General features: G+C 35.5%; 2 protein-coding genes across 5 annotated transcripts in view; both read left to right on the plus strand.

Moving 5' to 3' along the window:
- Positions 1-39: 39 nt before the first annotated feature.
- SHLD3 (shieldin complex subunit 3) lies at positions 40-3,538 on the plus strand. Its single transcript, XM_063180628.1, has 2 exons — positions 40-171; positions 2,340-3,538. Exon 2 carries the CDS (start codon positions 2,466-2,468, stop codon positions 3,213-3,215), a length of 750 nt encoding a protein of 249 aa, XP_063036698.1. The 5' UTR covers positions 40-171; positions 2,340-2,465; the 3' UTR covers positions 3,216-3,538.
- The window catches only part of TRAPPC13 (trafficking protein particle complex subunit 13), a 26,517-nt gene continuing 3,176 nt past the window's right edge, over positions 61-23,401 (plus strand). Inside the window, exons 1-12 of one of the 4 annotated variants that reach the window (XM_063180621.1) lie at positions 61-171; positions 6,564-6,632; positions 7,496-7,595; positions 8,154-8,238; positions 9,524-9,651; positions 9,781-9,853; positions 13,035-13,079; positions 15,459-15,476; positions 17,698-17,831; positions 18,948-19,146; positions 22,424-22,524; positions 23,182-23,332. In XM_063180621.1, coding sequence (XP_063036691.1) covers positions 126-171; positions 6,564-6,632; positions 7,496-7,595; positions 8,154-8,238; positions 9,524-9,651; positions 9,781-9,853; positions 13,035-13,079; positions 15,459-15,476; positions 17,698-17,831; positions 18,948-19,146; positions 22,424-22,524; positions 23,182-23,332 — 1,149 coding nt within the window. In that variant the 5' untranslated portion in view covers positions 61-125. The remainder of the gene's footprint in view (positions 172-6,563; positions 6,633-7,495; positions 7,596-8,153; positions 8,239-9,523; positions 9,652-9,780; positions 9,854-13,034; positions 13,080-15,458; positions 15,477-17,697; positions 17,832-18,947; positions 19,147-22,423; positions 22,525-23,181; positions 23,333-23,401) is intronic. The other 3 variants (XM_063180622.1, XM_063180623.1, XM_063180624.1) reach the window with 3 other exon arrangements.

Below are 23,401 nucleotides of genomic sequence, written 5' to 3' on the forward strand. Positions count from 1 at the left end.
CGCCCAGGGAACCCTGGGGGCTGTAGTCCCTTCCGCCGCGCTGCAGCCTGGGACGGCCGTGCTTGCCACCGCCGCAGTGTGCGTGGCGCCTTCCGCTCCGCCGGCCATCCTGCGGGGTGAAGGCCATGGACGTCAACCAGCCCAAGCAGGAGCATTTGCTGGCTCTGAAAGGTACCAACAGCGCGGCCCCACCGGTTGCCACCCTCCCGGCCCCGATTCAGTGGTGAAACTGCGTGTCTGATCCGCAGCCGAGGGTGGTTCTCCCCCGGTTTAGAAGGAGGTGGAGCGGGGAGCGGCCCGGCGCTCAGGGGCCGCGGCGCTCGATGCCCGAGGGTACAAGGCAGCGCTGAGGGCTGCTCTGCCGTGCCCGAAAGCACAAAGGAGCGCTGAGGGGTGCTCTGCCGTGCCCGAGGGCACAAGGTAGCGCTCTGCCGTGCTGCGCTCACCGCAGGGTGTGCACCTGGCGTGAGGGGCTCAACGCGGCTGCCCGGCTGTGTCAGTGCTTTGCATAAGGCTTCAAAGAAAATGTTCAGCCATAATTTCCTTTCCAGTTCTCCTGCTGCCTCTTGTTTGTTTGTTTTTCAGGACGAGAGGACACAGTGTTAAACCGGGTGAGGGGAGGTTTAGGTTGTGCGTTAGGAGGGCTTCCTTTGCAGGAAGGGTGATCAGACACTGGCATGGGCTGCCCAGGGACGTAGTGGAGTCACCGTCCTGGAAAGTATTTAAGGAACGTGGACGTGGCGCTTGATGGTGTTCGGTTTTACGCTGATTCTATGATCTCAGACGTCTTTTCCAGCACAGTTGGTTCTCTTAGGATGGCTATTGCCCTTTTCACTTCATGCTTAATGTGCAATTGCGAGGCTTACCTCCTTGATTCAGGGATCACAGAGTGAAAATACAATTGTGTAGGTCACTTGCATGCCTCCAAAATTAATGTAGATATCAAGAGAGCCCTGTGAAGAATTTGATCATTTCTGAATCATAAATGCTGCTGGTTATGTACATATAATGGAGAGCTGTTAGAATCTCACCTCTGCAAGCATTCTAGATCACTGAGACTGCCCAGGTGGATAAAGTAGTGCAGGTATGAGTGATTTCAGAGACCATCTTCTCGTTTTAAAACTCTCCTGGACAAAGTTTTTAATGATGTCTCCATGTGCTGGTAAAATCTGTTAATCATAAATCAAAGCCCAACAAGCTCTTTTCATGTACATATACACACATGCAATAAGGGCAAAAAACATGAGAACGTGAAAGATCAGCAGCTCTCAAATGTGTTTTGGTAGTAATTAATTCAAAGTAAAAAGCTTTATGGTGGATCATTTTGCTTTTATAAGAAACCAGTGCCATCCTTAGTTTTGTATTGAATTTAATCCAGGTTGTAGTTTTTGTAGAAGTGGGGAAGATATGGGGATTTATTTGCATTGTGACTGTATTAAATAAAATCTTGACAGTGGCAATCCTAGATTTTGTTATTTTAATATCATCTGTGTTACTGCTCTCCATTCGGGATTGTGAAATGATTGCAAAATTTTTGTGGGTGCACGAGGAAAGGGGGAGAAGGATAGGAAATAGGAGAGCAACACTGTGCATGTTTTACGTATGCTTCATAATAGTGTAGTTCTCCCTTCACCATGCTTCTGAATTTAATATCATCTTTGTATGGAAATATAAAGACTTTGACAACTTAATAAGTTGCTTATTAAGCAAAAGTCTAATAAATTAAGAAATTATCAGTTTCTTAAGAATTAAAGCTTAGTTGCGTGTAATGCTTGGAAGCTTTGAGGCTAAAAATGTGTAGTTCTGATACAAAATGAAAGCAGGCACCTTTAATTTGCCTAGAACACTTCCCTTTTAACTTTTCACCTTAAAAATTACTGTATCAGTTGGCACTATTTTGGGAAGGGTTTCTGTAACATATATGTTTTCTAGTTACTTTATGTGCCTCTGCTAAAAGTGCTGATATAGAGGAGTAAAACACTTTAAAAAATTGTCTGCTAAATTTGAGAAAATAGGCAGAAGTAATTGTGTGTCTTTTAGCATGCATCACGACAATATGACAGAATAGCGATGGATGGCAAGTATGAGGGATGGTGACAGTAAAATAGTTCTCTTGGAAAAGGACTGTTTTGAGTAAGCAGTGAGCATGTGGATAATGTTTAGTGTACTGAAGTTACACTGGTAATGATGGAATACAGCCACTAATGTTCAGGCTAGATAAAATGGAATGTTCTGATATATATCTCATGTATTTTTACTACCTATTTCTTGAAAAATATCCTAGCAATGTTTGTCTTAATATGGTAGTATCTCATTGTTTTATAATACTTCTGCTTTAGGTCCTGTTTTCCACTGATCTATGCATCAAGGGGCAAGGAAATTCTTGTAAATAAGATGTTTCAGTCTAGATACAAGAATCAAAGAGACTGTTTTCCTAAGAATCACTGGATTCCTTCTGTTCAAGCATGGAAGTGGTCTTGCACTATCGACCACATCAGAGAGATCTAACAAAACTGCAGAAATTTGCAGAAGCAGCAGTGAAGGAGTTTCCCATTCGCCAGTTACCAAGATTTGCACCCTGGTTTCCAAATGATTTACACAGACTTCCCCTCAAACCAATAAGGCAGGCACCTGTTATTTCTTGTGAGGAAGTGGAAGAATTGAAACAGCTTTCTACACCTTCAGAATATGTTACAGGATCTCCTGATTATGACTGCACAAAAAGTCTCCTTGAGTTTCACTCTAGCATGAAACATGGTCCGACTTCAATCAGAGCACAGGCTGTTCACAGAGCAATTAACTTGGACTGTCAAGGAGAACCACCACCTAATGGAAAACAGAAATTGAAAAGGTCTTGGAGTGTCTCTCTCCCTAGAGCTAAACTCAGAGAGAAGATTCATCCTTTATCTCAAGAACTGCAGAATAGTTTGGAAAGACTAAAGCTGCATGCATTTTGTAGAGCCAAGTGGACAATTGAACAGTCTCTTTGTAAAAACCAGAATTTGGAGGACATATGGGTAAAATTGAATAGACTCATTAAACAGAATGAATTGCCATCTTGCAATGCTACTATCCAAAGATCTGTGGGACAGATATGGATTTTCTGTGATATATTATACTGTGAATATGTTAGAAATATTCTCAGGGAAAAGCTGAGCCTTACAGATAAAATGAATTTACTTGTACATAAATATGGAATTATATTTAGTTTATAACTTCAGATGTAATTTAATAATAACATTACTGTCAGAAATACTAAAGTTTTAAAACACTTTAGAATGTATAGACATTAGAATAACTGATAAATTAACAGTAAGAATACTTATGTTACTTTGCTATGGTTTTCTAACTATAATGATGTATTTCTTTAACTTTGTTTTGCCTCAAGACTTATAGTTCTGTTAAGATTAGTAAGTTTCTCTTTGGCTTAGTACTTTGTTTTATAGCTTTTCTCTACCTTGGTGGTCTGAAGTAAAAATTCCAAACTATTGTGGCAAGCTATATCAGATAATAAAATTAATGCTTTCAATTAAACAAAGTATGTCCTCTCTGCTTCATTGGAATTAGGAGAAGGAAGGATGTTTTTAAGTGTGTTGTAATAATTGCTATAATAGCTGTAACTGACGTTAAGATTTTCAAGATCTGATTATCTCCTGAAAGTAGTCTGTGAGTTTTTTTAATGATGGCATATCCCTCCCATGAAATACAAAGTTACTTTATGTGGGATATATGCACTGTCTTAGTAATGTTAGCTATATTTTCACAGAAGTATTAGTGATGGAAGCCGTGGGCTGAAAAATAACGAACAACTTAGTAATTGCTGCTTTATGCCTTTGATAATTTCTTTTCCTGTTGTTTCTGTTCTTTTGTCTCTAATTATATTTGGGAACAAGAAAACACTAGCTTCCAGGTAAAAGTGAGGAAATTAAAAAATGAGACATCCATCTGAAACCTCTTTTTCTTTGAGAATTTGAATGCCTTTTATGGTCATAAAAAGCAGAGTTCAGGATGACTTTTTGTCTTCTAAAAGAATGAAGTGTTCCAAGGTCATGCCGTCCCTGCTCATTTGAAACTTTGGAGGGTCAGTAGAGAAGTTAAACTGGGATCAATATGACTGCAAGGTTACGCATTTGCACTCCTACTAATTCTAGATAGTTTTGATGTAGCTGGAGGTCAAGGTCTGTAGCATCTGGAAAAGGGGGAAAACAGCATTTGTAGATTATTAGATTGTCATTATTGCCGCTCACACCAAAGTGTGCATAAGCATAACAGGGATCTCTCTGTAAAAAAAAAAGTGAATCCCCCTCAGACTTAACATTCTTATAACATCCTTGTGTTGGATAATTATATTTTATTGTAGGCATTACAATTTTTAAGATAAAAATTTCTCCATTTGAGTCCCTGACATGTATTTTCAAACTTTGACTGAATTTTACATTTGTAGATGTCTTATATTTATGTTTGAGATGTTTGTGACATTTAATATGACTACTTAGCAAAACTGATGCAAAATGCTGTCAAGACTGCATTTTAACTGCAGTATAGCTGAGGGTTGTTATGAGCTTTAAAGCCTATGTAGTCAATTTTTTTGCTGACAGTATATTTCTGAGCTCAACATTAATCGTAACTAAACTTTGTGCATCAGCATTTTTGAAGATAAAATGAAATAAAATGCAGTGTGGTCTGAGTTCTATTTAATGTATTTTGTATCTAGGATCTTGGAAGAGATGATACATTTTCTAACAATAATTTAGTACTTCTAATAAATATGATAATATATCTATCATAGTTTGTTTTGACTTCATTCTGTGATATATTTATTTTCTGAAACATGACTTAACTTTTCCTTTAGAAACAGCAAATACTAGTTATACAGGCATAGTATGAATTTTAATAAAATTTGATCATGCCAGTAATACAGTCTCACTAGATTAATTTGATATACCGACAAAAGTGCTAAACAAACATTTTACTAAACAGAAGGAGAGATTGTTGTCACTGTAGGTGCCAGCTTTGTGCTGCTTTGGGTTGGCTCGTATGTGAACAATGGTAGATGCGCTGCTACCTGTGAGCACCTCAGCTGGTAACTGAGGTCTTGTAAGAGTGAACACCATGTTTGATTGCTCTGCAGAACTACTGCAGTCTTGGTTAGCACCAGGATACAAGCTGAAATCCAGGCTCTCATTTTGTTCGCTTTGAGGAATGCTTAATTCATAAGCATGTGTAATTCAGTATCTTTTCTTTGTCATTTTCAATGTTGAATGTGGTTCACTATTTACTCTATTTTATATAGCTTGGGTTTTGTTTAATATACCTCGTGGTTCTAAGTCTTCAAAGGTCACCATAGCAAAGAGAATGTATCCTCTCTTTCATGTGAAAAGTGAGAATTCTTTTTGTCAGTGCTAATTTGCATAGGTCTGCTGTATGGTAGCATAAGTTCTTGTGAACCAAGACGAGCCACTGTACCCAAATGTCTGTCAAAGTAATTGAATACTTTCCACCACTGGGAACAGTGAATGCTGTCTGGATACAATAGCTGTACAAAAGTACAATAAAAATAAACCCACCATAACTGTGTCAGTGCAAAAGTATTGATTAACTTGTTGCAATCAAGAGAAATCCTTTTGGTTTATTTTTTAGTTTTAGTTGGTGTTATGTTTGTTGAGTTTCAAAGAAAAAAGCCCTAACGGTTTTTACATATTCAGAGTAACACAAGATTACAAATGCTTAATTTTGTTTTAAATGAATGCCTTCATGATAAGCTATATGTAAGTTTAGGGCCTTTGGTAAATTTGAAGAGGGAGAAATTCTTTTAAGTAGTAGCACCTTAAATCTGTCATTTAAGTGAAAATAATATAATTTTGAGTGTGAGTTAAAATAGCCTTTTAAAACACCACTTTCTGGAAGTAGCAGGTTTTTAATAGGAAAATATTAATGATTTTGATTTTGTCAGTATCAACAAAATAGCTTTGTTATATTTTCATGAGGTTTTTGTGCTGGTTTTACTGGTTTGAAGTTAAAGTTTGTGACTTAGAAAAAAAGCAGTGGTATAAATAATGAGGGCTTTTAGTATTGTTACTCTACCTTGTGAAAGTGCTATAGATTGAGATGTAAAGGCAATTTCTAATAGACTGGTGTTTGACTAAAAGGGTCCGTATGAGTCGTCACGTCCCATTCTAGGGCAGCAAGGATCACAGGATAGGCACTTAAGCTGGAAAAGTCTACAAACAAATGAAACGGACACACTTCTGAAGACCACAAAGCACTTAATGCTGTAGCAAGTGTAAGACCTCTAGCATATGAAATTGAAAGCAGAAGATGAGTAGGTTAGTTCACCAGGATAGAAAGCAAGAAGAAGCAATGACATTCTTGGATCTTAGAATAGCAGGGAGGTTTTTTTTGTATTGCGAAAGGCCATGTGATTCTTTTTGAATCTGGGACTTATTTGGTGGTAGTGATTTGTTGGGTGGTTTTTGTTTTTCTTGTGGAAGTTGAAAAACAAAATTAAAAATAGTTGTTTAATTGACCAATTTTTCTTTTTGTTTTTTTTTTTATTCTTGCAGTGATGAGGCTAACCAAACCTACCTTGTTCACTAATATTCCAGTGACTTGTGAAGAAAGAGATTTGCCAGGTAAGTCTTTTCTACTGACTGATTATTATGTGTGTTTTACATATAGTGTGACCATCTAACACTTGGAGGAGTCATGACCTCCCATAGACTCTTACTTGAAACAGCAATATACTTAAGATTTGGTAATAGTTAAGGGAAAGTACCAAGGTGCATATAGCTCTTGACTTGTATCTCTGAAAGATTGGTGATGATACTCAAACCAACACATGACCTCAAAGTCTGAGCAATTGATATACACACTGAAATGCATTTTTGTGAGAGAAATGTGTAAGTGGAGAAAGCTTGGCATTACTATATATATTTTTTTAATTTGGCAAAAAGGCCCTGATGGTTAGAACCAACACATGAATGTTCTGTGGAAAAACAATCTTGCAATAATCACTGTTTTTGAGGTGCATTATGCTTGGTGTGCTGTCATGAATTGGAAATCCCTGGGTTATCTCTCAGAAATAGTTGAAGTCTTGAAGTCAAGTATAAGAGAGTCAAAGGAGAGATTCAAGAAGGAGGGTTGTGTAGAAATAAAAAAGCAAACAGGGGAAGAAAGTAAGTGAGGTTGATTACTTTTGTTATGTGATGTGGTTTAGATGGAATTTTTCTCAAAATTCAGTGTTAATTTGAGCAATGGATTGTGCACTTCAGTGTGTATATACTGAGTAAATTATTGGACACAAGTGTCTTGAAGTTAAGTTATAACTTACCAACAGGCTTATGGATAAATGTTTCATCTCTAAACAAGTTTATTGTAAAAGAAATGTATCTAAAATAAACTACATCCGAGTAAGTGATTACGTGCCTAATTTAAATGTAGACAAAACTTGGCACTTAGCAAATACTTAATTAATAGGAACTTGATATTTTTACAGGTAATCTATTTAACCAGCTCATGAAAGATGACCCTTCTACTGTAAAGGGGGCTGAAACTTTGATGTTAGGAGAAATGCTGACTTTGCCTCAAAATTTTGGGTAAGAATAAATGATTCTAACTGTAATATGCAAGGTTTAGGATTAATTTGGTTTAGGATTGATACTTCTCTTTCTCTTTGAGTACCGTTGTTTTGCAACAAGATATTCAGTCATTTAAAAAATAATATGTGGCTCGATTTATAAATATATATGTATATTCTGCCTGATGTTTCTTGTCTGTAGCCTGACTGAACCTTATATGCATTGAAAGTTGAAAGAGATTTGCAACCGTGTGTGAATTTCTAAGATAATGCACTACTATAAATCATGTGTTATACTAACAGAGTTTACTGCTGTGATTTTTGTGGGTACTGAAATCCATCTTCTTATTCCTGCTGGGCTTTTAGCTAGAAAAAATTCTGATTTGTTCTCTTTTAAAACTGTTTGTCTTAGAAGGATGATTTCAGAAGTATGGGTATGCAAATACCAGTTGTCTTCTGCAATTTGATCTGGCAAATGTGTATGTGTGTGAACTTAAAAATGTTTCAGTGAAATGTTCTGGTTTTTAATAACTGTTACTAAAAAATCTTTTTTTAATTTTTTTTGCCTGAAATACAGAAATATATTTCTGGGAGAGACATTCAGTAGTTACATTAGTGTGCACAATGATAGCAATCAAGTTGTCAAGGACATACTTGTGAAGGTAAGTGAAGAAAAATCCACTTATAAAATATTTATTAAAAAATAAAACACAATTAATATATTCTCTGACAATATATTGTATGTTTGATGCTAATACATAGACTTTAGGAAAGATATGTCCCTTTTTCCAATCTAGAAAATATACCTGGAAATTGGAAAGAGTAAGAATAGAATTATTGTAATAGAATTATAATTCTCTAATAATTGCATAATATTAGCAATTATTATAGAATTCTTCAAAGATTAAAAAGGAAAACTAGGATTGTGTGAAAAAATGGATTTATTACAGAATCATAGTGTTTAGGTTGGCAAAAAACCTCTGAGGTGACCAAGTGGAAGTGTTAACCCAGCATTGCCAAGTCCACTGCTAAACTGTGTCCCTAAGTTCCACATCTGCACAGTCCCCTGCAGAGATGGTGGCTCAGCCACTTCCCTAGGCAGCCTATTCAATGCTTGACAACCCTTTTCGTGAAGAAATTGTTTCTGCTATCCAATCTAAACCTCCCCTGGTGCAACTTGAGGCCATTTCCTCTTGCTCCAATTGTTTGTTACTTCTGAGAAGAGATCAGCTCACAGCTGGCTATAGTCTTCTTTCATGTAGTTGCAGAGAGCAGTAAAGTCCCTCTCCTGAGCCTTTCTTGCCTGACTAAACACCCCCACCTCCATTGACCTTCTTTGGACATACACCCTTCTATTTAAAACTTCTCTGAACAATTGGTGTAGCAAAACTTCCACAGCTAAAAAATGGAGTTACATTCACTTGCCTTCACTTTCAATGAGATCTTCAATTCCCTGTGAAGCATACACTGATCTGTATATTGTATTAATTATTTTCTAGAGAGTTGGGGTTTTGTGTTTACTGAAAAATAAAGCAGAGTAAAAATTACAGAAGTCATTGTGTAACTCAATGTAGAAATAGCAATTTTTTAAGCTGTATGGTAAAGGACTGGACTATTTATATATAGCTTTTTTACAGCTTGTCTTTAGCTTTGTAAGTATCTCATAATATATGTCCCAGAAGGTGTCTGAGTCAAGAATATCACAGAATATTCTGAGTTGGAAGGTACCCACAAGGATAAGTCCAACTCTTAAGTCAGTAGCCCACACAAGGATCGAACCTACAGCCTTGGTGTTGTTCTGACCAACTGAGCTCTTACAATATCTGTGAAAGCATGTAGGGTACACAATGCACAGTAAGACCTTGTACTTTATAACATAAGTTACTTTTCTTTAACACAGGTTAAACAGATGTAGTTCTAACTTATGCTTTGTTTTTCCGTTCCCAGGCTGATCTTCAGACAAGTTCTCAGCGTTTGAATCTTTCAGCTTCTAGTGCTGCAGTGGCAGAACTTAAACCTGACTGTTGCATTGATGACGTGATCCATCATGAAGTGAAAGAGATAGGAACACACATGTAAAATTTTAACTTTTTCTATTAGTAAATGAGCTTAAATGAAACTGGAGTGTATGCATGCTATTCTGCTTTTGAAACAGTACAAGATTTAAAGTAACACAGCTTTTTTTTTAAATTTGTTTTTTTCAGCTTAGTTTGTGCAGTTAGTTATACTACGCAGACTGGAGAGAAGATGTACTTCAGAAAGTTCTTCAAATTTCAGGTATTTCGTGAAGTATTTTACTCTACTTTTAATAAGTGTGTGAGTCTAGAAGACACATTTTAAAACATTTGATACTTCATAAGCACTTTTATGTACCAAAAATCTGTTCCCTTTTCAAAGTGAACCATTAAGAGCCACCGCTTCAAACTTCACACAAACTGGTGTTTTCCAATTACCACACAGTTAAACATCTCAGAACTAATAAATATTGCATCTAATAATTTTTACTAATTTATTGAGAAAAAGATGTGCTCTTAAATAGTCCCTTTTTATAGCAGACAGTTCCATGACTGTTTTTAAACAGAACAAGTATTGGTCGTTCTGGCTTTGATACATCCAGTCATTGAGCTTGTATTGTAAAATTGTGTTTTTTCTTTTGGTGTGTGTAACCATATTAAACTGGAATTAAATAGTTTGGATTTTAGAGGAATTTAAGGAAAGAAGTCTATTGTGTTATATCTGATACCGACAGAATTTAAACCTGTTCTTCCATCAGACAAGTATCAAGACTTGCAGTAAGAGTGACTGAGGAAAGGAAGAAACTAATCTGTGGGCTGGTTCTGGCAAGAAAGAGACTAATGTGTATTTCATGGATGTTTAATTTTTTAGAGAAATATATTGAGACTTGGATATTGGTGGACTAATCTTCATGGGATGGAGGATTACATGACATGCTTGACTGAATACATTTTTAGATACTCTGACAGAGCATCTGCTAATGCAGGAGCAGCATATAGTTTCATCCTAAATCTGTTTCAGGGGAGGTTTGGGTTGGATACTAGGAGAAGGTTCTTCACCCGGAGGGCTATTGGACACCAGAACAGTCTGCCTAGGGAAGTGGTCACAGTGCAAAGCCTGACGGTTTTCATGAAGCATTTGGACAATGCTGTCAGGCATATATTCCTGGAGGTTGGACTTGATGTCCTTGTGGTTATCTTCTGACTCAGGATATTCTATGACACTATGGGGTAATTGCATTTCACTATTTTCTAGTATTTATCTAGATATTTCAGAAAAAAAATAATTTCAGTCTTTAGAAGGTTAAATTGCCATGTTTTAGAAAGAACAGTTGAGTGCTGTTAGTAGTCGTGGGCCTTGAAATGCCAGGTATTGATTAATCAAAGGTATATCCTGACAATCCTAGGTTCCATATAAATTTTTGTGTTGCCCTCTCTCTGAAACTAGCATCTCTAGAGTTTCTTCATCTTTATTGAGGTTAATTTTCATCTTTGTGTGTTTTGTCATGCTTTCCATACAACATTACTTCCCTTTCCATTTCTCCATTCTTTTCCTTTGTTGAGTGTTCTGTTTCTCTGTCCCTGCTAGGCTTTCTATGATTGCCTGCACATGCATGTGCAAGCTTCATATCTCATCTTTTCTCTGTTCCCTAATGTTCTTGTCAGAACTTCATACAAGATTTGTTTCCTTTGGATTTTGTATGCAAACTTATTTGTGCAGATTTTTGGGGCTTCTGCATGCATGTTTAATTGCCATGGTTTTCAGCTGAACTCAGCACAGGCAACTGAATTGTCAGAACATTTGTAGCTAGGTTTCAAATGTGAAGCCCTCCTTTCAAAGATTGTAGCATAAGTATACATACACTTCCTTATAAATACTCTAATCCATTATGAGAAAAGCATTGCACTGAGAATTTTGGCTGTTAGTTTTTAAATTTGACATAGAGACACCAGTAGGAAACCTGAGAATGAACAAAAAGGAGTTTTACAGAAAAGTGAACTGTGTCTTTACAACAGAAATTCATGGCTGCTAGTGATTGAGATGTCAGTAGCTATTTTATAATAAAAAAAATACTCTTTTACAGATTCTCACATTTTTCAGTTACATTTTCCAGCATCTTTTAAGCTGAACTGGTGTTACTTGGTTTGAATCAGCTTCTTTTTTAAACCAATATATGTAGTTTTATACTGATTGATAGTGCCGTTCTGTTCCAAAGCTTTCTCTAAGTAATTAACAGGATTATGTTTTCATGGATAAGAAATGATTCCTTCTAGGATTGGGTGGTTTTGAACCTCACAATATTTTTTTGTATTTTACTGGAATTCCAATTGAAATTTACTGCAATAAATGGAAAGACTGTTTACCAGAAGAGAGAAAAAATTCAGCATGTTGGGAAATTTATAAGCTCACTGAAGAAATGTACTTGACAGAAAAAATCATCTTTCAACAAAGACCTAAATTAAATTTTTTTATTCATTTTTTTGACTAGAGAAAGATAATTATGAATACTTGAAAGATTTGAACTTTATGCATTTTAAAATGGTGAAATATCTGTGAAGACAACTTTTTGATCTTGAATTCTTCAGTGCTAAAAAATTTGTTGACAGCTTGGAACATTAGAGGTCTCTCAGGATGCATGATATGCAAACAAAAACAGTTTCCCTTTGTAATGAGAAACAAGTGTCTCCAGAAACAGAATTTAAATTTGGTTTCTTGCAAGTATGATAGAAGATTATTTCTTTCAGTTACATCACTTTATATATGCTTCGTATTTGAATGTGTGAACTGCAGTAGCTTTATGCACAAAATTCAAGCATTAAGAACCAACACTTTGTAATCATATTTTATATCATTGATTTTTCATCTTTTACTGATTGAATCTCATGAGATGAATATGATTTATTAATTTATATATTATTATATTATTATTTTCTTTAATTTCTTGAAACCATTCCATTTTCAAGGCGGAAGTGAAGGCTAAGAAAGCTAAGCAAATGGATAGTTCTCTGCTTCATTTATGTTTAGAGAAGCCCTCAGTAACTTTTGTTACAAAACTCTGAAAGACTTGTAAATGTTAAATAGTTCTTGCTCACAGCTGAAAGCAAATGCAGGACCAAGGATGGATATAGTGTTATTTTAAACACACAGATCTACTTAGAGCACTGGATTTGGGCAGTTTTACATGAGGTCAGTGCTTGGGTGGAGAATTACTTGTTTTCAGTATGAGGAGACTGCTTAGTAGGAAAGCAGTCAAGTGTGCATAAATAAGAAGAAGCTAGGATATACTCTTGAGTGATTCTGTCATATATGCACCTGCTATGTGTAAGATCAAAAAGAAAAATAACACTTTTTAGTAAGAGAACCTGGTACTTCAAAAGAGGCTGTGCCAAAGATGTCTGAAAAACCAATTGTCAATCTGTCTTTTTTTTTCCATTTCATTCAGGTTCTTAAACCACTAGATGTGAAAACCAAATTCTACAATGCAGAGGTGAGAACTGTGTATATTCAGGTCTGTTTAGGCATGCTGGGTTTGTTACTTAGATTAAATTCAAAGAGCATTGTAAGTACACCTTTCTGAGAAAATTGATCAGTTCTAATGGAAAAACAGTCATAGATATATATTGCATAGTTTAAAAATAGATAGGCTTTTGATGAAGGGCAAAAGAGATGTCAGGATCTTAATGTAATTGACTAACAATTTTGCATATATTCCAGTTTCTCGTGTACTCAAATACTTTCAGTTATTGCTTGTACGTTTAGGCCAATAGAGTACTTACTGTAAGAGAGATTAATTGTTCATAAAGGAGATGACAGTTTATCAGAGTGGGGAAAATTTAAATTTAAATTACTTAAATTTAGATCTTCCCTATGTAACTATGACCCTTCAGTTCAGTAATTTAAGTTTTGGCTTGTGACAGTTACACAAAGTGCTTCTAAACTAAATGACCTTATCTATGTCTTGCATATTTATTTGGACATACTTACATGTCTGCCTTTGTCTCTTTATGGGAAGAATTTGGTACATATCTTTAGGCCACAGGTTTCAAACTGTACATTGACCAGGTGTGAGGTACCTGAGCAGGATTGGAGCATAAACACATAGCGCTGGCTGAGCCCTTTATAGAGCTACTATTATCTAAGTGAGAATGTCTGGAAATTTCTTCTGCTGTGATTTAAGAAGAAAAACAATTCTAAGAAATGAAGTAATTTCTCTGGGAGCAAAATATATCTCTTATTTAGTGTGTGGATTATATTATTGTTTCAGCTGTAAAGTATGTGGTAGGGAAAAGGGGGACTGATATCTTAAATGGTCCTGTCTCTTTATACTTCATGTGTAAAGTTTGTGATGAAGCACTTCTCTAAGGTAATTCTGGGCAAACTTTTTACATAGATAATTTTTTTTATGGTTTTCATAGTAGTTATACTGACCAGTCTTGATAAGGGTCTTATTTAACTCTTAATTAGCTACCAATTTTTCATGGTAAAAATCTATGAGAAGCTTTGCTCTTTGAGCTGGTACATGTGGGTTTGGGTTTTGGAGGTTTTTTTGCGTTTTTTCTCTTCCACTATAGAATTTTTAAGAGGCTCTTTGATACCTTTTGTTCTTCTTGGTTATGAATTTATGCAACTCCCATTACCATCTTACCCATTCAATTTATTGAAAAAAAAATTTAAAATTATTTTGGATGATATTAAATGAGCAATTTCCATTTGCCTAGCAAACTGGTATAGTAGCACTCCTGTCTAATTTCTGAAAGTATATAAAGTGTCGCTATGTCTTGTGACCATGGAATTCAATTAACTTCGAAATACCTAGAAATAAGTATGGTTTGCTGTTGTGTGTGATGCTACATTGCTGTGAAAGCACCACAAAATTTATCCTGACTATTGTCCTTGAGACCAGGGGAGAAAAAAACGGTACATGTCAGTTATTAGTTAACTAAAGATCTCTAAAGGTTGACTAACCAGTTAAACTTATTTTATCATTAAAATTACGGATGTGATGCTGTCTATTCATAATGTCTGTTACTAAAATTTATTTCTATTAATAGATTAATGATAATCCATAATTTAATTTCTTCTAAGACAAGGAATGATGCTGAACCTTAATCTTCTTGCTTATTGCTTATATTGCAATAGCACCCAAATGAAGTTGATCACTGAAATTTATGCACAGAACACATGCCCTGTTGCCCTAACCTGCTGCAATCCCGGGACTGAATTACTCTCTCACTGACTTTAATGTGCCTTGAAAAAAGGCACTATAAAAGGTTTGTTCCTGCAGGCATGCACAGGGAGGTAGACAACAAAGTTTGCAATTGAAGTTGGGTTTTTGGATTGATGAATATTCTAAAAAGAGTTTTTCTTGATATTATGCCAAATTTTGTTATAACTTGCAACATAGTGGCTTTTCTAAGACACATTACCACATTATTTTTGAGACATTATATATGAGGATACTTAAAATTATCTATAACTTGACAAGGACTGTTTTTCCATTTCATGTACAACCCATTGCATGGATTGAAATTCAGGACAAACTTTAAACTTACTCAAAAAACTAACTCTCTTTTTTTTTGAGTCAGTTTATTCTACCATATCTTGTCTGTGACTTGTGTGCCTTAAGCTCTACTTTGGATTGGTTCTGAAGCAAAGCTAGTAAATCATGTAACCATATAAGTTATTAGAAATGTAGTTGTCATCTTTGTTTGCATCCATTTTTATTTGTTTCTGTCTTACTAATGCTATCTTGTTTAAATGGTGCAAAAAAATGCAGAAATGCATTTTGTTTGGAAGTTAGCCTCCTTTTTCTTTAACATTTAACCCTAATTTCTCTAATGTGTTCTTTTTTTTATTTTCCCATTAGAGTGACCTCAGTTCTGTGGTAATTTTTATTTATTTTTTTATAAATATGTATGCTTTTTTAATTGCTTAACTATCTCTGTGCTCGTTATTGACATTCTTTACAAACATAATGGAAAAGCAACGTTTATTCTGCGTGTCATAAAGGGATGTGTTCTTGTCTTTATATGTGCAGCTAATCATTTAAATGGTTAGCTCTTTCTTTAATACCCATTGTTGAAACTAGAACTTGATACCTCCAGATTCTTGTGGGTGTCCTCCAATAAAATACCTCAAGATAATTTTATTATATATATATTATTTGAAAAAAGAATTTATTTCCTTCTAAAATGTTTCTGGTTTTGACCCATGGAAATGTCGGTTTCACTACAGCACTGCTTGTGTAAGCTGTGAGAAAACTTTTCACATCTGGTTGGAGACAGTGGGTTTGAGGAGAGAGCAGCAGTTGGATGTTCTTCCTTCCTTTGGCTAGTTGGAACTGCACTTCACAATTTTAACTGCATGTAACAGTTGATTGAGTTACTTAGTTACATCTGCAGAATGATTTCACTTAAAGGCGTGCCTTGTACTAAAATATACTGCCTATTTTGACAAGTTTGTTTTTTTTATAAAAATGTAATACTAAACCAAATTAGGAATAACACAAAACTAACTTGCTTTTTCATTATGCTGCTTGTTTTTTCTTTTCCCTTTCAAATTAGCTTTTTTAAACTTCTGCCTATGGTTGCTGTTTTGAAAACTACTAAAATTTGGGTAAACGGAAACTTTGAGCAATGGATTTATGGGATATAAATGGTATCAATTCAAGTGGCAGTCAGGCAGTAGTAGTAATGATTACTGAGAGCCATGTTTTAGTTCGGGTTATTTCCAGTTCCTACAAGCATGAAGTGTTTCTGAAACCTGTTGAGGTTGCACAGTTTTCATTACTGTATAGATGCTGCTTTGTATTTAATTTGTTTATAAGGCAATATAAAAAGTTACACAACCATTCTGTATTTCTCCTTCTAACACAATTTTTTGAGACTAAACATATTTTGGCTATTTTGTCACACTTTTATTTTGTAATTTACAAGCAGGACTCCATTTGTATAAAGAATAATTCATTTACAGTGATCAAAAAGAAACTCTTAAGTTTTGTTTCACCTTCCCCACAAAATGCTTTCTTAAAATTTATCATAATGAAATACTCAAACTGCCTCAATCTGAATCTGTAGAATGAACTATTTTAGTTTATTTAGTTTATTCTTCTAGGTCCCTAATTTAGTGAAGGGACATAGAAGAATCACTAAATCCAATGGCCTGAATCAGTGACTGTTGTAAATGCAAATTTGGTATCTCCCTTTTTTTAACTGGCACTTCTTTAATTATCGTTTTCACTTTTCTGGGGACTTGTATCTCTAATAGACTGAGTCTTCCATTATTATTCTATCCTGAGATTTTTAGACATGGAAAGTGACTTCACTAGTCTGCAATTCCACAAAAGAAGTGAGGCAAAAGCTTCTCTAGTGAGGCAAAAGCTTCTCTAAACTTCTGAAGATGAAGTTTAACAGCTATAGACTGTTAAACTTGATCTTCAGAAGTTTAACAGTCTATAGCTTTCATTTTTGTACTAGAATTTGTCCTTCAATACCACCTTGAGGCATTAGCTTCAGATGTTCTGAAGGTAGAGCACCAGTTAAATTGTTGGATGCATACTATATTGGTAACCTTTGGCATGATGCAGCTGAGTGAGAGAAGGGGCTGGATTTTGCATTTTAGCTAGAATGCTGGTATTTAATAATAAAAGCTCAGAGCATGTACCTGAACTGTTTTACTTCAGTTAAAGAAAAACACACACATTTACTTTAATTTTTTTATACAGCTTGATGCACTAGTGATCTGGCTTGGCATGTTCTTGTGCACTGCAATTCCTTACTATTTATTCCATTTTTAAAATAATTTGGATAAAAGCTTGAGTTGCTATTAAGTTGATGAAAGTCTTGGGAAGTGGTGATTTAATGCATTACAAATAAGCAATAGCTAGAACACAGCAAAATTATCCCACATCCATTGTTTGGCAAGATATCTGTTGACTAACACTTTTGCTCCTATTGTTACTGGGATTAAGGTTTTTTCTTGCATTAATTGATTTGATTTGCAGGCATGAACTAAACATGTGTGACTTTTTTTAACAATAGGACTGCCTATTCTTTTTAGTAACACTAATCATATTTTCATGAACTGGAACTTTTGATTTTTTTCAGACAGATGAAGTCTTTCTGGAAGCTCAAATTCAGAATATCACTACCTCTCCAATGTTTATGGAGAAGGTTTCTTTAGAGCCATCTATGATGTACAATGTTGCAGAACTGAACACAGTTAACACAGCAGGGGAAAGGTATGCTTACATTCAGGAAATTTGATTTTGAAATGCTTCATATTAATATTTCAAGAGATACAAGTATTAGTCATTTGTCTATAATAGGAGGATTGTATGTCTTTGCTTGCATAAAAAGTTCAAAATCCTATCCTGTGTTCAACTGGAAAATTTGTTACTGTTTTCTTTGTATAGAAACTATTCTTAAAAATCTATAATTCTACTTAATAGAGAAGTATCATGCGTAATGCTCAAATAAATTGTAACGATGATGACATAACATGAAAACATACTATTATTTCAGTATCTCCTATGTAAAATTTACCTCAGATGTGGTTTTGACCTGACCTTTGTGTACATACTTAGCCTTACAGGACTCATCTGACTAATCCTTGCCTCCTGAACAGTAAACTGCTTATTGTTTTCAGTTGTTCTAATCATGATATATCAAGACACCACTCAGAGTGGATCAGTGGTACACCCTCATGTAGTCATAGAGTATAAAAATTTTTCCTGCTGGAATAAAATAATTTAATTTTGTTAAACACCATAATAACTGACTACAGTGGATACAAGATCTTGTGAAGTTAACTTTGGCTGTTTGTGCCTTGCAGTTGCTTGGGTTTTTGGAGGTGATGGTTCAGTGCTTCAGCAGTAGGGGCTGAAGCGAAAATTCTGTCTTCTCCTTGCCTGTTGAAGGATTCACCTGCAGAATAATGAAGCTTTGTTTTACCAAGTGTTTGCATCCACTGTAATGGTTTTTCTCCTGAACAGGAATCTTAGTTTCATGACATTGAGATTTACTGTGAGGGAAAACAAATAGCAGAAGAAAAATGACCATCATTTTTGTTTAAATGCTAAGATGGCATATAATTAATTATAATGTAGCAGAGAGAAGTACTATGCTATTCCTCTCTCTGGCTGAGAAGAAGAGGTAATTTTATTTCTCCATGGTCCTTGGTGCTACATATTTTCTAGAAATCTTTTCTGTTGTGAAAACAAAAAATATTCTATGTGTTTTACCATTATCAAACTATGCATACACAATAAAACTTGTGGCGGATGGGGGAAAAAAGTTGGGTTCTCAATCTTCAGACTATCTGTTTAAATTAAGACCTAATTTTTTTTTCATTTCAGTGAGTCCACATTTGGTGCAAGGACTTACTTGCAACCTATGGATACACGTCAATACTTATACTGTCTAAAACCAAAGCAAGAATTTGCAGAGAAAGCTGGAGTAATAAAAGGTGTAACAGTGATTGGTAAATTAGACATTGTATGGAAAACTAATCTGGGTGAACGAGGAAGGCTACAAACTAGCCAGCTCCAAAGAATGGTAAGTTTAATTTAGGTTTTAATTTTACTTGACATTTTTAAGGAAACTCAATTAACAGTTTTAGTAGTGACTTGGAAAAGGACAAGCTGCTTACTTTCTAAGACTCATTTTTTATTCACACTTTTCTATAGGTATTGGAGAGTTATTTCATATATTTCTTCAGTGAAGTGTGAATAAGTTAATGGAGTGAGAACTTTGTCAGAATCTAGTAACCAGTGTAGCAAATTACATTTGTTAGAGTAAAATTAACTGCTTGGATACCATTTGGCAACAGACTGACAAAAGAACCTCTTTAAATGTGCCACTCTTGATATGGAAGTTGCTCCCACGTTCATACAGATATTTTAGATTGGAGTAACATTTTTTTATGGATAATGTTATGTATCTTTCACATTCACAGTTTTTATTGAGTCTGTCCTATTCTAGTTGATTTATAAATTGTTCTTGAATTTTGACTTGTAATTACTATCTTGCTTATGTCAGCTCCACAGTCATCTAATGCTTAAACCTGGTTTGCATCTTCTCACTTGAGGATGGTGAGAGAGATACAGAAGGGTAGTTAAAAAAACTTTGACAGTTGAATCTCAGTCTAAGTTTACAGTCTTTGCCCCAGTCCCCAGCTGCTAGTACATTGAGCAGTTCTGTGGGCAAGTCACACTGACTTGGAACTAGGCAAGCAAACTTAGATCCTGGAAATTCACAAGAAAGTGACTGAAAAGTAACTAAGTCACTGAAATGTGTCTTGATTTTTAATTGAGGTGTTGAATGTGTGTATAAACCCATAAAATTAGAAACTGCCCTTTTCCTTAAACTTAGTTCCTCTTGTTACTTTGAAACTTGTTGCTTATTTTTAACAATAAATGGTTTCATTTTCAATTGATCTTTTCTCTCATTGCTTTTCCCTCCCCAAATCAATATTGTCTCACTCTGTTGTTGTCATAGTATTGCAATCTTCTATACCTTCTCAGTGATTTCTCATGGTCATCTCCTTGCCGCACTGACACCTTCTTCTTCACAGTACAGTCAACAAACTCCAACTCTGTCCTCAACCAGCTAACCCACTCTCTTGTAGCACTCGTCTTCTTATTTATTGGGCACAGCTGTGGCCTATTAAGGGCAAGCCTGTTCCTAATCTTTGGTGATTAATACAGCTGCAACTCCTCAAGGGTGAGATTGCCTTCTGCATTATTCTCTTACATTCTGTCCCTCCACACTCTGCCTCTCTTTTATTTGAACTTTTGAGATTTGCATGTGAAGCACACACTTCAACGCTCCAGGATTAGTTTCGGTCATGCATAAGTTTGTACCTTGTGATTAACAGAAAAATGCTATGTTGTGAACTTTGAACATCTGTCTTTAGAAAAGCAGCAGGTAGTTGGTTTTTTTCTCTTCTGAGTTGCAGTGTAACTCCCTCTTTTCTCCCCTCATTTTGTAAGTGCTATCAGATTATTTAATTTCTTGACCTCACCCTTACTCATTTTCCTCTTAATCCATTTGCCAGCACTATAACCATTGCATCCCACCAAGGCCCAGAATTTTACCTCTACTATTACCTATTTACCTAAGTGTCATGGTTTGGAATGGGAGGAAAATTTAGGGAACTGACCTAGTTACAGGTCAGATCGGGAATACAGAAATACTTTGAAACAAGTATCCACATACCATAATTTGTTCGTTTGGTTGTTTTCTTCATTGGGTTTTTTGAGAGTGTTTTTTGTTTGTTTGTTTGTTTGAATGCGGCTTGGTGTTATAATTCACAACTACAGTCTCTTTGGAGACAATGAACCAGGCAGGTGTCCACAACATGCCAAAAGGCTCCACATGCTCACAGGCATTCAATACAGAACCACACTAGAACCAGTCTGAAGTTAAAGAGCATCATTCTTGAGTAGCACAAGTGGGAAATTGTCTAGTTGATTCCATAACCTGAGCAATTACCTCAGTTCTGGATAAAACCTGTTACTCCTCTTATTGTTACTTCAATGCTTTCGCCTCCAACTATGAGTTCTTGGAGGTGTCTCATTTTTGAGTTGAACAGATATGGTGTGGTATAGGTCTCATCTACTCTGATCCTGTTTTGATTTGGTCAGTTGATGCTAAGTTTATTCTCTAAAATACTGTTTTTATTGTAGGTTTGTGTTTGTTTTTTTTTTTTCTTAATGTGTATCTGGTTAAAGAAGAGCCTGATGTTAATGGAAAACTATCTGTTGTTTAGCATCATACGTATAATTGTTCCAGTCAATTCCTCCATTCACCTAATACAGTTGAATATATCTGCATTTTTCCAGTGCTGAATAATTACTTCTCTTTCATGCAAGGTTCCAAGTGCATATTGCTTGACTAATCTAAGTCCCCATTGGTTTGACATCCCTTTGCTTACTCTAATGTCCAGTTTAATATTCTTTCTGAAATGTCATCTGTCATTAGTCAGTAGCAAACTTGATGTGACTAAAACCTGTTCCTAGCCTGTCAATCACTGACTTTCTGGACTGCTTTGGAAATATCTTTCAATCACACTGTAAATATAACTTTCACTACAACATTCCTTTATTAGCAGAATTGAAACATATACAATAACTAAGCCTCGGAAGGCAGGACAGATTTTCCCCCTATTTTTCCCTCATTATCTATCATTTGTGGAGATTGAAAATCTAAACATGCTTTGTGATCTGCGGGCAACTATTTGAATCAGCCCTGGTTGGTACTAAGTTATTTACTATAAGTTTATTGGTAGACCATATGAGATGTGTTTAGCTCATGGATAATTGACAAGTGTTCATTTTGTGTGACTTTCTAACTGATGACAATTAATTATTTTGGCAGAGGCAGAGAGGACCGAAATAGCAGTTTCTCTTGTTTCTTAGGATGGAATAATGGTGGGTTTTCTTAGGATGGAATAGTGGGAATGTTTCTTAGGATGGAATGTAGGGAAGTTTTACTGGTGGTGTCTGCACAGATCTGTTATCTACCTAACAGAGGCCTTAGATTAAAACTGACATTCTCAGGAACTGTACATGGCTATTCAAATTTTAAGGATTTAAACTCTCCTGAAAATGTAATAATAAAGATCATCCTTATCTGATGAATTGTTAAACCTGTGAAGAAGGTGTTCATCAGTTGGGGAACTGTTGTGATTTCCATACTAATCAAAAGCACAGTTGATCTTCTTTCTGCAGGTTTGTCTTACTTCACGCGTCTTCTAGGAAATGAAAACTTCAGTAAAAACTTCAATTTCCCTATCCAATATCTGAGAATACACATTCTTGTTCCTTCCCAGGCTCCTGGTTACGGTGATGTAAGGCTTTCATTGGAGACAATACCAGATACTGTAAATTTGGAAGAACCTTTTGACATTACATGTAAAATAACAAATTGCAGGTAACAATGTCATGTGATTCTCTTACTTTTTCCTGAGTGGGTGAGTTGTGGCTGGTTTTGTTTTATGTTTCCATACTTCCTCCTGAAACTACTTAAACCTGGTCTTTACTATGATTTGTGGCAACACAAAACTACTTGAAACACAGAGACTAAAAAAAATTTCAAGTAAACAACTACAACTAAAAATCTTATATCATGATCTGTTAATATGGTACTGAAATGGGTGATAGGCCAAAATTCTGCAGAGAAATTCCATGCATCTGTTTGCAATATTATTTACGATTGTACCTCATACTTAAATCACAACTCATTTTAGGGTTGCAAGAATGACATTTAAATGAAGTAATTCTAAATAGAAGTTGAGCCCAGAGACTAAAGCATGTATCTGTCCTGCAGCTACTTCTCATGAAAAGCTTGTAGTCCATCCAAGTATTGTGTTATCCAGTATTGCTAAACCCATAACAGGATGCTTGTGTCAAAGAGACCTGTCTGCAGCTGAATTACTGTGCATCACAATAAATACTGCTTGCCACCTTATAATTATTTATGAATCTTGATTAGTAGTAACATGAATAATAATCAACCTTTTAGATGTCTTCAGTCTTTGAATGCTTAAAAAAGCCCACAGGTTTATTCTTGTTTTTTTATTTCCTCTAGCAGTGAAAGGACTATGGATCTGGTTTTAGAAATGTGCAATACTAATTCCATCCATTGGTGTGGAGTTTCAGGAAGGCAACTTGGAAAGCTGCACCCAAGTTCATCCCTCCATCTTGCACTTACATTGTTGTCTTCAGTGCAGGGATTGCAGGTAAGTCATTAGTACAGTTTTGTTGTAAAATAGATGTTTTATAATGTTAACAGCTCTTTCTAATAACTC

This window comes from Melospiza melodia, chromosome Z (genome assembly GCF_035770615.1).
Source record: "Melospiza melodia melodia isolate bMelMel2 chromosome Z, bMelMel2.pri, whole genome shotgun sequence".
NCBI classification, from domain to species: Eukaryota; Metazoa; Chordata; class Aves; order Passeriformes; family Passerellidae; genus Melospiza; species Melospiza melodia.